This window comes from Patagioenas fasciata, chromosome 1 (assembly GCF_037038585.1).
Source record: "Patagioenas fasciata isolate bPatFas1 chromosome 1, bPatFas1.hap1, whole genome shotgun sequence".
NCBI classification, from domain to species: domain Eukaryota; kingdom Metazoa; phylum Chordata; class Aves; order Columbiformes; family Columbidae; genus Patagioenas; species Patagioenas fasciata.
The window spans coordinates 25332533-25348557 of NC_092520.1; the positions used below are offsets into that span (position 1 = coordinate 25332533).

Sequence of the window (16025 nt, forward strand, 5' to 3'; positions counted from 1 at the left end):
AGAGAAATAGACAGGAACGAGAGGACGTTCGCGGCTCATACAGCAGAACGATTCAGTTATGGCACTAGCTTTCAACTCGGAACATTAGCCCGATGTATCGTCTTTAATTGTTCAAAATAAAGATTAATCTCCAAATTCTCAAAGATGGGATAACAGAAGCCAGTGCTCAAAACGTTCAGTCCTAGATACTGCCTGTATGTACTGAGAACTACAAGGGCTTCCCAGAACGAGATTTATCAAATAACTTCAAAGTGGAGCTATCTACAGCACTCCAGGTCAGCCCCTTCTCCCCCCGCCCGCCTCCAAAAAATCACAAACAACCCAGAACAAAACACAACACACACACCACAAAGCAACAAGACAAAAGGTTTGCAAGCAGATGTAGCTAAGTAACTGTACTGCATAAATGACCCTGTGCATCATCCTCGCTACATCAACTGTAGTTTTTTCCAAACAGGAGAAACTATAGGAAGTTTAACACAATTTATTTCCCCTGCAGAAAACCTGACCTGCTTCTACTTGATCACCACACAAGCCAAAGAAAGAAATTATAGTTCCCAACTAAACCAAAAGCAGCTGGTGTGGTGTCAACACTCTCCCTCTCAGAGCCATTCACAGCATCAACCCCAGCTTGGGCAGAAGCAAGTCCCAGGTGTGCATGGACACACCACCACCGAACCACACTGGCTAGGCTGTAGGTTTAAGAGTTTGCAAACAGTGCTGAAGAGAGTGTTCATGTACCGGGAGAAAGCTTAGCTCCCTGTGATGTGGCATGCAATGCTGCTGAATCAAAGCGGAGAAAAAAGTGGCAGGAAAGATCTATAAACCCTGAAATTCAAAGATAACAGGGGAGTTTGAAGTGAACTTAAACTGGCAACACCCTACTAAAAAATGAAACACCTTTTGTCCATATAAGAGTGCTCTGAGATTTTGAAAACTGTTTTTATTTTAAGTATTCTGGAAGGTCAGTATTCAGTAAGAGAAATACAGGCATTCAGATTTCTCAGTAAATAAAAGGAGGAAGAAAATATTAACCCTTGAGTGGCATTTTCTTGAAATCAATCTAAATATTTCTGTTGTCACTGCTACCTCAGGTAAGTCCAAAGCTGCAGTTATGGCCAGCATGAATTACCTCCCTCCTCCACATTTCATTTTCCATAGCATTCTGCTGGCAGAAGAGCAGCACATTTACAACCAAGAGAAGGGGGAAAAAAGAACCAAACACACACATACTTAAGAAACACATGAAAAAAAAAATGCAGTCAGTTAATTTTGCAAACGTTACAATGGTAATTTAGAAATACACACATCTTCAAGTGCTTACACATATATGCAGGGTGGAGAGTAGGGACACAACAGCAATTTAGGCCATGGTGGGGTTTCTGCATGAGTGCAGTCAGGTACTGGCTCTTCAGGTGATGCACAACAAAAAGGGTGGAGGGAAACATGAGAAAGAGCAGATGAATGAAAAAATGGGTAAATATTCCAGATCTGAAAGCTGTGGAAGAGGGAGGTATCACTTCTGACAAGTAAACACAACCTAAGCATCATTGTTTTTCCTCATTGATCTTTCCTCACCATAAGCGAGGTGATAGCTGTCTTTTCTGTCACTCCGTCTCACCACAAAGAAATTTCCATCCTTATGTGTGACAATTTATCTCATGATTGACAAAGGTTGCTCTTTCTGATAAATTTTCTCCTCAATTAGTAAGTTAACTATGTATCTTTTGATTTGTCCTTTCACTTCCCTCCATCATCTGTTGCCTGTCTCACCTTTGTTACTTGCTACTTCAGCAAGCACTCTTGATTTTTCTCATGAATAGTGATCCTCCACGATCCAGCTGCCCCCAAAGGCCCCTTCTCTTTCCTGTCCATCACACCAAACCCCTTGCTTTCTGCTTTCCTCCTCCTCCTGTTCCTGGTGGGTAAACCCACCTGCAGATGAAGTACCAGCTACTTGGGCATCGTGAACTGGCTCTGCCCGCAGCGCTCCTTTCCCAGGCATCACAGTCACCGCTTTAAAGACGGATGCACAGAACATGTCACATTTTATGGACCAGAGCAACACATCAGAGCAGTTTTGTGCTTCTGCAGAAACATGACACAGAGCTGGTGGAGAAGCCCTGCCCTGTTTACAAGGCTCCACAGAAAAAGAATATAGATTAATCAAATCACATCTTGGGAAAAAAACAACCAACCAACCAAACAAAAACACTCCCCCAAATGAAATTGTGTTTTTAACATGAAATTAAATTAATCACCTATGTAATTTAGCTCACTCCACATATGTAAATATGTCTCACTTTCCTCATATCTCTGTGGGCCTTATACAGACATTTACGTGAGCAAAATTTTACATTATTACTGTCAAGGTTTTATTGATTTCTGCTGCTTATCTTCCTCAGGAAATCAACACTCCACTCATGTTACTGGGATAATTTCCTCAGTAATAGAGTTACTACTAGTAAGGTTACTGTTTTTAGTTGAGGAACAAACATCACCATTAATTTTGAAGGAAAACCCTAATTAAAAAAAAGAAACAACTGCTCTTAGCTCAAATTTTACCTCACATCATAATAATTTTAAAGTAAAAAATGGAAAAAGGAGTACCACTAACAGAAAGATCAAATACTGATTGCCAGTGTTAGTTTTAGGTCTTATCAGGCTACGACAAACTGTACGCATCTTTCCTGCAGTGTGTTTGAATCGGGTCTGTAGTATAATAGCATTTTCTCCTTATTTCTATAGTCCGAAATGAGTCTAGTTGAAGGGAAGCATTAAGTGCAGTCTCAGGAGAAGACAAGGTAAGTTGTGCACCTCCGAACAGGAGCAACTGATGGAGGCTTTTTCCACTTGATGTTGTGAAGAGACTGGGATGTATGACGAGTGACAGGATGAAAGAGCAGGTGGGAGGAGGGTAAGACACCTCATTAACAACAAAGAACCCATCTCCTTTCCCTGCAGGGAGGCACTGCTACCAGTTCACATGGCAACATCTGGGATCTTGATATAAGTGTATTAAATACCAGAGCCTGGAACTCACACCTCATGCCAAAGGAACCTCCTTTCTGCTTACTGGTCTCCACTCTTGGTCTCTTTGTATGACACTCAAGGATGCACTGAGAAGGTATAAACCCCAAATGATTGCAGAAAGTGACCTTGTGCTGCACACAAAGTTATCTCCATTTTGCATTTTATTATATGGATAGAGAGGTTGACAGTGGGGGGCTGTGGGAAGAGGATGGCCAAAGATTCACACCAAAAATCTACAGTGGTTACTTTCTTCCAGGTTATTCCTTACATTTAAAATCGTTGGTGGCCAACTGAAGTCCTTCCATGGTGGAATCAAAGCAAGACGTTTCTGTAATAAAATAGAAGAGATTCTACTGAAATATCACAACAACATCATAGATTCTAGAAAGACTTCAACAGTTGCAAATTTGACCCTCAGATTAAGAAGAGCTCACTTGTCTTATATTTTTAAAAGTCTCTTTCTTGTACTCAGCTGTTGGTTATTTCTTAAAAGCAGATGATGGAAAGCAAAAGAAAAGTAAAAAAAATGCAAGAAGAATGTTAAAAGAAGAGAAGAAAACTTAGATGTCAAAGCCACAGACAGTAAGGACCTAGCAATCTCAAGGCTGAAGAATACAGAGAACAGTAACATGGTGGATGTTTTTTCCCCTCTACACATCATAAACACTATATAATGAATAGCCATTCAGTGAATAGTACTATTAGTATAGCTATAACTTGTTTTACTACCTTATTTTAGCTTATTTTCTCCCTGTTACATTAACTCAGGACCTCACAGGCCTGCAAGTTAAGGAGGTTCATGTGAAGCACCAGCACAACCTGATGGTTATTCTTTTCTGAGAGCTCTAGAAAGACTCTTCTGGGCAACTCTTACTCTCCCTGGTAATTATGCTCTCTGCCTAAGTAAATTTTAGGCCAGGTTTTGCTGGTAAGCACTGTAAAAGGCAGGTGAGGTTTACTGGTCGTAATTCTGTACACTGTCCCTTGCTTCATTTTGTTTAAAATTAGTGGTTAAATGTCAAAGGATAGAGAAAATACATTTTTATTATCATTGTATTGAAGTACAACCAGAAGAAGTTTGGCCACAGGATAGTATTTTCTGTGGTGATACCAGAAGACTGCTTTAGTTTGCTTGGTATCTTTTAGTTTATTGTTTTCATGCTAGCCGAAAGACAGTCGTGCCTGTCCCAGCTACACATTCCTGCTCCTTTGCCTGTATCCTGCTGGTTGCATGGCTCTAGGACAATTTGTTTCAGCTCAGTGCTTCAGACTGAAAACTTTTTGGATGCCTTTATGCATGGGATGATAGCGCTGAACTGCTTCATTCTCTGGCTACGGAAGCATCGCATCCAGCAAAAGGAAGCAATGGGAGTAGCGCAGGCAGGGAAAGGAGGAGAGAGAACACATGTCACCAAGAGATTTGTCTCATCAAAACATCAACCCCAGAGGGCTGTCACAGAGGAAGTGTTCCTGCAGGGAATTACTGGAAATTGACCATTATGCTTCAAAACCCAAACATGCCAGCTTTTATTTTGCAGTAGTCCTGCAGGTAAATACTTAAACTGACATCAGTTTTGTCATCTTATTCTACATTTGTAGAGCACCTGGCACTTGGGAGTCCTGGTCTAAGGGAACTACTAGGTCCTAAAATAATGCTGTTTGCACTGTTCTCAGCATTTTTAAATTCAGGATTTCTTGCTTAATCTCCAGAACAAATACTGATGTGCTGCCAATGCTGCAATAAGGAGCTCTCACAACAACTTGAGATTAACCTCGTGTTTTCACAGAGGAACACCAGGACTTGAATTCTCCCATTTGAACAAAAACACCCTTTCACAAAATGAATACAGAAGCACAATCACCTGGCTGACAGATTAAGTTGCACTTGGCCAGTAATACTTCATTTAGTCTCAAATCTAAAGGGACTGAAATGATCATATTAGCTTTCCATTTATTTTCTGTGATTTAAAAAGCTTTTGGCAGGAATGCCTCAGTTCTTTACTTTTTTTTTTTTTTTTCCCCTCCTCTGACATTTGATGAAATCAAATCCATTTTAGCATTTATAGTTGTTCACTTGTTCACAGTTTTACAGTCACTCTGGGACCTCATTCTTGGCAAGTCTGCTTTAATCAGCAACCAGAGGAGAGCGATTTTGTGGCGAGGAAAGACCACCTTAACCCTCAAAACCAGGGGCACCATCAGCCAGAAAAGCTCACCTGCCTTCTACAGTACTTACACATCCAGACTTCAGAGGACTGCTAGAACACTCATGTGGGTTTGGCCTGGAGTCTGTATTACCCAGTGTCTTGTGCCTGACAATGAGCAGGAGTCAACTAAAAACTCTGAGAAATGCTTTTTGCTTTCCACATACTTTCAAAAAAATTAACACCCTAACGTTTGTATAAGCTTAAAAGCAGTCTTTCACCTGCAGGTATGGTTGCACAATATGTAGTCCCTGGTATGGGAGCTGATGCCACCCAAGCAGGAAGCCCTGCATGTCCCCCACATCAGGTCCGCAGCAGCGCAGCCCAGTCACCCCCCTGGCCCCAGCTTTGGCACTGAGTTGGACCTTACACAAGCTTTTGCCAGCTCAGCAGAAAACTATCAGTTTGTTTCTTGTGGGTTTAGTGTGTTAAATTATAGACTCCGTGTCAGCCAGCGAGTGCCAGAGCTGATCAGCTGGGGTGGGTCTGAGAGGAAGGGCATCTCCTGCCATCCGCAGCATGGAGCCAGCACATCCGCTCAGCCCCAGGCTGCAAACCCCAGCTCCAGAGCAGCAGAAACCCACCCCGCCTCTGCTGCCTCATCCCCTCCCTCCAGCAGCCTTTGGGACTTTCCCTGACTCATTTCAGATGTTGAACTAACAAAGAGACAAAACAAAAAAACCCACAAAAACTCCTGACTAAGTTCCCTCTTTCCAACACAAAGCCCTAACCATTCAGCATGACCAAGTCCTTCTGCGCAGAGTGTGCAATGCCTTCTTTTTTTTTTGTTTTAAAACCAAACACTGAGTGGGACTCTTCTTTCACAGCAAAGTATGCATTGCTTTAATTCTATATTCCCTAGAACTAACATAAGACAGTATTAGATTGCACGGTCATGTAACAAACTGGGATTTAATGATGTTTCATTTCAGACCAGCAGTTGGTGGCTGCTCACAACCACACAGCGCTGCAGATCACTTCTGCTGCGCACACCGCAGGCAGGAGAGGAAGGCTGAAATGATTTGGGGAGTAGCATGGCAGACAGACAAAGGCCATAAATCTAAAAGCAAAAAGTTTGTTGGATTCAGCAACCAGGTAAAGGTATTGACAAAAAGGCAGAACGCTCTGCTAGCACGTGTCTTTCCTTTCTTGAAGTACACAAAGAAAAAGAAATTCAAATTTCACACATACACAAAAAAAAATCAGATTTCCAGGTTAATCACAGTTTTCTTCAGGAAAGAGAACAGAGGTCTCCAAATTTGTTTCTTTAGCATGAAAGCATTTAATCAATAAAACTGGACATTTCTGGGCAGCAGCTTAAGTTACAAATCTATACTGAGATGGCCAGTCACTATCATAAGAAATATTTTCATTACTTATTTGCATACGCAATCAACATTTGCAATATTGTAAGTAACTTACAAAAATTTGTGGCTGACACAAGGTGAAAATATGTTTTTATTCACATACCAAATATTTTAGTATTTGATTATGTAAGAGAACAATGCCTCTACCAGATGTCCTTGATTTTATGAATAACCTGTGCCGACAGCACCTTGCGAGATGGGTGCTGTCTGTACTAAGCAGTTCAGAGAGATTCCCCTCACCTTCCTACATCAGCAGTTGGTACAGTCTAACCAGTAAATGACCTGCAATGTCATTTCTGTTGTCAATGATCTAAAAATGCATATAATCAAATCAACCCCCATTCAAGAGGTTTCAGTTCCATCCCAAACTATTCAACTACTTTATTTCTGTCATTAACCTCCACTGTGAAAATTCGGAGATCTTCTATTAATAAAACGTCAGTTTCTGCTTTTATAACCCTCCTAGCACAGCATATCTGCCTTTTTGACTCCTCCTCCAGTCACCGACTCATGTTCATGTCAGGCACAGGACACCGGGTGACACAGACCCCTCGCCAGACCACATGGGGATGACATTCCAGCAATACTGTGGGGTCTGGATGGGAACAATTTAAGGATCTCGCTTTTTAAATTTTTTCTGGCTCAATTTTCCCATGGTGCAAGGTATTCTATTTCTATGTACCTCAGTTTCCTTATTTTAAAACTACAGATTAATGCATTTTCCACTTTGGAAAGAAAACCTGATGGAAAAATGATATGGAGGTTAAGACAGTGTTTTCCAGCTGGATCCAGAAGTCCTTCCTTCTTATCATAACATACCTAAAATATCTCATAAACAAACTTAAAAAACTTTGCAAGGTTACCAAAGGTCTCAAAGATTCACAAAGCAAGCCTGAACACAACAGTATACTTTCTAATACTTAATAGCACACTTTGTCATACTGAATGAAAACATTCATGAAAAATTAACACTTGAAGATATGAGTCCTATTGCAACCTCCTGCTGCTGAGAAGCAGAACTGCCACATGCTTTCATAACTTAGTGAAATACTATTTTATTGTTCAGACAGTACTCTTCATAATTAGACCCTTAACACAACATTGCTGGCCATGCTGAAGAGACGAGGAAAATAGCACTGAGATTACATGACTTTATATAGACCACCGCAATAATTAAACTGGGAATAAAGTCCAGCTCTTAGGTACCCTAGATAACTGCTTTCACTTCACCAGCAGGTTTTAGGGTTTTTTTGGGGAAAAAATAATATGGCTTTAATAACGAAGTGTTGCCCTCTCTTTTCCCAACTTAGGATTAATAAAGCTCAACAACCCTCATCCCTTAAAGGAAAAAAAAAAATAAAGCTGGGTGATACTAAATGCACCCTAAAAATTATAACAATGTTCTCTAGGTGTTTGGTTAAATATCATACAAGAATAAAATACATTCACAAGTGTGACTGATTACCTTTTCCTTCATGCAGAATTTAAGGTGGTCAATCACGACTGATGAAACGCGGCATCCAGGCAGCCAGTGCTGGTGTAGGTCGTGATGTTCTCCTCTGCCACCCCCTGAAACAGCTCCATTTCTGAAAGTGTTTCAGAAGGCTCTTGGTTCTCTTGGACATCTTTATTTAGATCTTCAAGACTAATAATATCATCTAAAAATAATAATAAAAAAACCCACAAACTGCAGCCAAAATCACCTGAAATGATCTATTTATCTTACATAGTGTCATTTATATTAGCTCAGAATGAAGTACCTCTGGAACAAACTTTCATCAAAAAACTATTGATTTGCCTCCTAAACTGTCTATGAAATAAACCATATTTTTCAGTTTGTCTCTGAAAACGAAAAAGCATGTGTACGTGTTTATTTAATACATGTTCCTACTCTTATGCTTCCTCTTAGCTTTCCTAGAGTGCCCTTTTCTCTTTTTTAGAAAGTAGAAACTCCTCTCCTGTTTCAGACATCAAATTCTATCAGCTTCCAGGGAGCTACTGTTGTGTATTTTTCATCTCATATTATGCAGCTTGTGAAATTATACTACACTAATACAGAAACCATGGAGAAAGACAACCAGCAACTTTATCCCATAACCTACACAGGGCAGGAATTAATGTGTGAAGAAGCCCAGAGCTTCCTATGAGCCCTGATATCCCCTGCTGCTCCAGAGCCTGATCTATCATTACACTGGCAACCTATAGGGACCAGTACATTTAATTAAGTTAAAGATGCTCAGCTTTTCAGAGAAAAAAGTCTAAAGAAAGACTTTTTCATTAAAAATGTCCTTCTGGTCTGAAATCAGGTAAACTTCAGCTAAGTAGTGGATTACTTTCATATGGGAAACTTTGCAAAGCAAATAATTTCAGCACTTGCATTAGGAAACATTAAAGTGATGATTCACAGCAACCATAGCTCTGCCATACTATGTGCACAATCAACAAAGGTACAAATTAATTTATCACATCCTAGTGCTTTTGCACGAAGAACAACATTATCACTCATTTGTGCTGAAAACCTTCAATGCACTTCAGCATTAACAAGTTTATCTTGTGAACAATTATTTTATGCAGTTTTTGTATCACAGAATACACTTACCAGCCACGGTGTTTCCATTCTGTGATCCATTTGTTTTTTGTTTCTCCTAAAACAGATAAGAATAGTCTGGATTTAATATATATGTGACAAGGGGTTTTCATATTTTGGGAAAGAACATAGGTCCATACTCTATTTTATAGTTACTATTTCATTATATTTACAGGGTTTTCCTCCATATCAAAAAGCAACAGTAAGAAGTAGCAAAAAAGTAATTTGTAAGGTAACACTTTCTAACTAGAAAACAAGAGTTAAGTTGTCATCAGTCATTCCGAATAACTTCTCTGCTACAACTCTTTGTAGAAGTATCTGTAAAGAACTACTGTTAGCAGAATCACAGAATGTTAGGGATTGGAAGGGGCATCAAAAGATCATCCAGTCCAATCTCGCTGCCAGAGCAGGAACACCTAGATGAGGTTACACAGGAAGGTGTCCAGGCGGGTTTTCAATGTCTCCAGAGAAGGAGACTCCACAACCTCCCTGGGCAGCCTGTTCCAGTGCTCTGGCACCCTCACTGAGAAGAAGTTTCTTCTCAAATTGAAGTGGAGCCTCTTGTGTTCCAGCTTGAACCTATTATCCCTTATCTTATCACTGGTTGTCACCGAGAAGAGCCTGGCTCCATCCTCCTGACACTCACCCTTTACATATTTATAAACATTAATGAAGTCACCCCTCAGTCTCCTCTTCTCCAAGCTAAAGAGACCCAGCTCCCTCAGCCTTTCCTCAATAAGAAAGATGCTCCACTCCCTTAATCATCTTCATGGCTCTGTGCTGGACTCTTTCAAACAGTTCCCTGTCCTTCTTGAACTGAGGGGCCCAGAACTGGACACAATATTCCAGATGGGGTCTCACCAGGGCAGAGTAGAGGGGAAGGAGAACCTGTCTCGACCTACTAACCATGCCCCTTCTAATACACTGGCCACAAGGGCACAGTGCTGGCTCATGGTCATCCTGATGTCCACCAGGACCCCCAGGTCCCTTTCCCCTACACTGCTCTCTAATAGGTCATTCCCCAACTTATACTGGAACCTGGAGTTGTTCCTGCCCAGATGTAAGACTCTACACTTGCCCTTGTTATATTTCATTAAATTTTCCCCTGCAAATTTGCTCAGATTATGAGAGGAAACCATAAGAAAGAAAACAAATTATTGTGGGTTGTACTTAACAAACACAGGCCAGGTCAGGACACCAGTATCAAGGAGAAGGTTGGGATTTTTCCTCCTTCAACTACTTTGTATCCATTCCTGATCTTTCAAAACCTGAATCTTACCATGGCCTGGAGCTCGTTATGGAAATTTTCAGAAGACTACATTAAACATCCATCTCCTCATTGTGGCTATATTAAACAAAAAAAAAAAAAAAAAAAAAAGCAAATTTATGAGCAAAGGATGTAATCTTGCTTATGGACTGAAGGATTCCTCTTTACACCTGGAACACTGAAAAGCCTTCCAAGATCCCCTAAAATTCCTACCTCCACAGAGGTCTTCCACAGTGAATAGATCATCTTTGAAACCTTCCAGTCAAGAGGAACTATATAATCATCTGGCAACAAGGATTCTGTAGAAGAAAACATTTTTTGCAGTTGAGTGTTCAAGTCTCTCCAGCGCCAAAGTACAGCACTGAATTACAATTTTTGCACACATTATATATAGATTTTTTTAAAAAAAATCAGTAGATATTTAAATGAGCCAGCAGCAAAGTCAGAAATTACGTTTTCTGGAATCTAAGGCCAGTACTCAGGGAGGAGAGGAGGGTGACAGAGATTTGGTTTTGGTTTCTTTTCTCAGGCAAAGGCTTTCCCACCATACTTTCATTTCCTCCCCAGACTCACCCAAAACTAGGCACAAACAAGAAAAACAGAAAGCTTCCAAACCCATAAATTAAACACAATGCAACTTATCTAACAAACTTTAATTTAAAAATGTTTAATTATAGGAATTTGTGCAATGCCCCTAAAGAAACTGCTTTCTAAAATGTTTTAACTCTAATCCTGTTTGAGAAACTGAAGAGATTCTTTGTAGAAAAGTCTAAAAATATATTCTATGCTTATATGAGAATCATACAAGCAATTCAGTCAACTAAATCTTTCATTTATAAAAAACCAAAGACATTTATTTACCAAAAATTCCCTCCTGAAATATTTTCAATAAAAGTTGACTGCAATTGCCAGTGCTATAAAATAATACAGCTCATATCTGTACATGGATAAATAGTAGCCCATCGATACATAACAGGCCACAAAAAAGCACAAGAACTTTTGAAAGGAAAATTACAGTTGAATTGGAATGTGGCCAGATTTCTGCAGACAACATGCACAACTCTGACAGAAAAAACCCCACTAACCAGCAGTTACAAGCTGGCAGGGCTTCAGAGTTTTTTTCTCTCAAAGGTTATTTCCAAAGGAAACTCATCTAAGCACCAGAGAATTTCACCTGCTGCTCACTCAGAGAAGAATGACATTTGGTTCACTAACCTATTGAGTTTCTGAATGCCTGGTTTTGTTTCCCTCCCAGGAGATCCCTGTTGTCAGGTCATGGCCAACTCCATGCCCTCTCAGATGTTGAAATTTAAGATCACATGCATGAAGACTCACCAAGTTTGGAGAAGAGGAATGTTTTCTATGCAATAGTTGAGGACACAAACAGTACTTCCCTGTCCCGCTTTAGCCCTGTATGGCAAACCCTGGGGTGCGTTGTGCCACTTTTAGATGAAGCAGCATGGCAGGTCCTTAGGAGACCACACCAAACGCACCAGCCGGTACCAACCCGGTGGTGCTGCCAGTGCTTTGCCACCCCTGTGCTGCCGGGCAACATTGCCATCAACTTTTGCAATAAAAACAAAGAAACCCAAGGTCAGTTCAGGCAGACAAACAGACATAAGCTACTCCTCAGCTGTCATTTCAACTTCAAATTCTACTGAAACAAGCAGGTATAAAGGTCTACACACTGAAAAAGTGGTCTGAGCTTTTAAACCGTATTTGTTGGTTAAATCAAAGTGACTAAATTCGGACCAAAGCAGTTGCACAACTTTATGCAAGGGAACGTGGCTCTTTCAGCAGGTGCGTACACAGCACCATGCCCCAGGGTGAACTCTCAACAAATGTCTGCTGTTGCTGCTGGCTACAACTCTGTACCATTGCATTAGCTTGCAGTAAATTTGGAAATCATGGTTGCCACGCACAACTCCTTTGAGGACTGATCATCACACTTCTAACAGCTAACTTATAATAATTAAACTGAAAGTACAAAAATATGACAATTTGAGCTCTGGATGGCAAGAACAGGACTGTGACACCTATTAATCACGCATGGTTAAAAAAGAAGGCATGCACTGACAGAAAAATGCATCTTGCAATTTGATTTTCAAATTACATTAGATTCTGGGTAAGTTTTTCAACAGTATCTAAGCCACATAAGAGTCTATGAAAAATATTTAGTAAATAAATAAAGAAGAGTGGTACTATATTACCCAGGTGGAATATAAAACCAAACATGCAACCTTTATGTAAGAGCACACATTTTGTACTATGTTTCAATTTAGTTTTGTCATCAATACCGTAAATTCTCACACAGTAGGATTTGAATTTGAAGTTAGTAAGTCATTGTTACTTAAGAGACTACAAATATGAGGCCAAACCACATTGCACCTTCAACAGAGACTGAAGAATATTTTATGCAAAAAATACAATAATTTTTCAAAAAAATCACCTAAGCAGCAGTGATTCCTTTCAATAGGATTAATATTTGTTATTAATGGTATGTGCAATAAGCCTGAGTTTTTAATCATAGGGGTTTGGGGTTGTTTTTTTTCTGGGCATTTCAGTGGCTTCTTGTTTGGCGTGTGGGTTTGTTTGTTTGGATTGTTTTAGCATAGGAGTAGTAAGAAGAGTATTACCCAGTGGAAGACCTGGAGAACCAAAGAGCTGAACAAGTTGAAAAGCAAATCCTAATGATAAGGGAAGTCCCAGAAAACTACATTTTACATTCACATCTTGATTATCTTCAAGTTGTGAGGCCTCTGCTGCCCCAGGGTCATCTGCTTCATGCACATCTTCACTGCAGCTTGCCAATATATTAGTATCTTCTGGATATTCAGAAACAACTTTAACGGAAGACAAAATATCTGGTTGTGTATTTGTAACCTCTGAAGAAACTTGTTCACTCTCGCCCTCTTTTTTATCAATGACCTTTTGTTGCTTGAGAGTTCTAGCTTGTTCCTTCTTCATCCTGGAAACTACACAAAACCTGCAGGAATATTTCGGCATTGGAGAAGATTGTCCCAACTGAATGTAAGAAATATCACATAACAAAGCATCTGTCTCTGGAATGGGTAAGGAATATGTTGCCTTGGTGCCACTCAAAGGTGCAGAATATTCCTTGAATGCACAGTTCTGCTCATGTTCCTCTGCACAGTCCTTGCTTAGAAAGTTCTTTTGCTTCACTTCTAAAACTCTTTTTGAGGGAACATCGTCTTTTCTTGGGACTTCCTTCCTTCGCTCTGTACTACCAGAAATCTGTCTTGGTAGATCAAACTTTGGTGCCAAGTTGACAATCCTTCTGCATCTTTTCCTCTTTGATGTAATCGGTGCACCGTTATTTCTGGGAACATTTCCGTCACTCAAACACTGCATGAAGGTGGCCCCAGCTTCCACAAGGGAATCTAAGTGCACTTCACCAGCTGGAGATGCCCCTAGACCATTGCTTATTACATTACCAGCCTCCTCAGTTACTGTTACCTGGTGGTTTTCGTTTACCAGTCCTTCATTTGACCAACAGCAGTTTAGCTGCGTTGAACTGTTCATTTGAATCTGTTTAGGTTTCCTCATTTTGGGGGGTCTTTGTTCACCTACAAATTTATCCTCAGGCCAAGAGGAGAAAGAAACTTGTGTATCACAGCCCAGCCACAATTCCTCAGCAGGTAACTTAATTGAAAAAAAAGCCCAGGCAGTAGAGCTATTCTCTTCCACTTTTAATGCACCTTTATCCTCTGTGCTATTATCAGGCACATTATCATGTGCGTTTGAGTTGTAACACTCAGAGATTTCTTTTTTTCCACCATTAAAACCAAACATCTTATCTTCCATGTCAGGTTCACAGATAATCTGATATGATCCGAGTCTGTTTTCCATGCGTAACAGTGGCGTGTTGTAATCTTCAGAGATGCCTTCTGATTCCTGGTTGGAATTTTCATTATTGCTTATTTTTAGGAAACTGTTTCTGCAAAGGTTTTCTTTGTGCCTTTGATTTGTTTCCTCATCATTGAAGGCACTTCTGGTTAGGTTTTCAGTAGAAAAAGGTTTTATATCTATGGGAAGAAAACCATCACTTTCTACAGGCAATTTATTTTTCACTGCATTGTTCAACACGGTTGAAGTCTCAGACACAGTCACAGGAAACCCTTCTTTTGACACTGCTGCAGCTTCTTTTATGCTTTCATTGTCACCATTAGGCTGCTCTTCACAAACTGTCACTGGATCCTCTGAACCTTCACTGAACGTATACAATGATTTGCTGTTTTCTTCTTCCGAATCATCCTCTTTGCTTTCTGATGTGTCCTGATCATCTGGAATCGGATGATGAGCTGCTCCGCCTAACCTTTTATTCGTAATTTCTGCATGATTGCCTTTCTTTTTTTTGTTTCTTTTTCGTTTTTTCCTCTGCTTTGCTTTTGCCAACAGGTGCCCAGGATTCTTCTTTAAAATTGCCTCCCTATATGAAAATTTAAAAAATTAAATGTAAATAAATAAGTTATTTCAGTAATAATGGATTTGTGGTGTTCATTTTGAAGAATAGGTAGCCTATGTTAACATGATCATCAAACACATACCTTCTGCTTTTTTAAATACATAACATCTCAGATTAAACCTTCTACTGATTAAACGAGTTAAATAAACATAGCTGATGTCTCATTAACTTAGCTTTACAAGAAGTATCACAAATCATCACAAGACCAAACAATATGTTTCTGGATGTCTTTCTAAATGGTGTTTGAATAATAGACACCAAAAAGCTACTGCTATTCTGAAATTTCATTAAACATCATGCTGAGTAGAAAAGTATTAAGTGGAGGATGTAGTAAGAAAATTTCATCCATTAAATGGACAATAGTTAGATAAACTGGACTCAAATTCAAAACAGAATGATGAAAAATCTGAATAATGTAAAGGTACAGTGACTATCGGATCTCTGCTATTTACTGCTCAGTATATCGTGTGTGGGTGCACACATAGTTGGAAAAAATACTTCATATTTTATTAGTAGAAAAATAATACACTAAAGAAAAAATAACACAGTTGTAGCCAGTTATTTACAATTAATTTTGTAGCTCTTTTGAGAGCATCTGGGTTTTTTTTTTTGTCCGTATTTCTCATTGAATTTAACAGATAACATCCCTAACAGTGCCTTCTCTGAAACCTTGATGTTCGCCTCTCCGCCAGACATCCCTGAAATAGACACTGGTAAGAAAAACCTAGTATAGAAATCTAACTTCTCCCTGTGCAACTCTTCAGAGAGAGATGAGGTTATCAAAGCTAAGTTTAACTGATAAGTCTTCATATTAAAGATCTGCTGCTTTTCTCTAATTCTTCGCTTTTCTGTAACTCTTTGTTCAGGATGGCACTTCACACAACATACTAAAGCCAACAAAGCGGTAGCTAGAAGAATTTTAAGGTAAAATTAGTAATATTCTGGGCATTCATATGTAACATAAGCTGTTTTAAATGCTGTATTCTGCATTTCTTAAGAGAGAAATAAAAATAAAAAAGGGTGACTGTGCATGTGGAGAGAAAGCCAGAGTCACTAGTAAGCAACCTGGGACCTAAAGGTC

The 16025-nt window shown here is 39.7% G+C and overlaps 1 protein-coding gene across 4 annotated transcripts in view; it reads right to left on the reverse strand.

The window, feature by feature from the left end:
- Positions 1 to 943: 943 nt before the first annotated feature.
- The window catches only part of LOC136097524 (uncharacterized), a 47482-nt gene continuing 32400 nt past the window's right edge, over positions 944 to 16025 (reverse strand). For 2 of the 4 annotated variants that reach the window (XM_071804717.1, XM_071804709.1), the window contains 5 exons: positions 13095 to 14908; positions 10672 to 10757; positions 9204 to 9249; positions 8070 to 8262; positions 944 to 3361 (listed from right to left, as the gene is read on the reverse strand). In XM_071804717.1, coding sequence (XP_071660818.1) covers positions 8102 to 8262; positions 9204 to 9249; positions 10672 to 10757; positions 13095 to 14908 — 2107 coding nt within the window. In that variant the 3' untranslated portion in view covers positions 944 to 3361; positions 8070 to 8101. The remainder of the gene's footprint in view (positions 3362 to 8069; positions 8263 to 9203; positions 9250 to 10671; positions 10758 to 13094; positions 14909 to 16025) is intronic. The other 2 variants (XM_065829938.2, XM_071804705.1) reach the window with 1 other exon arrangement.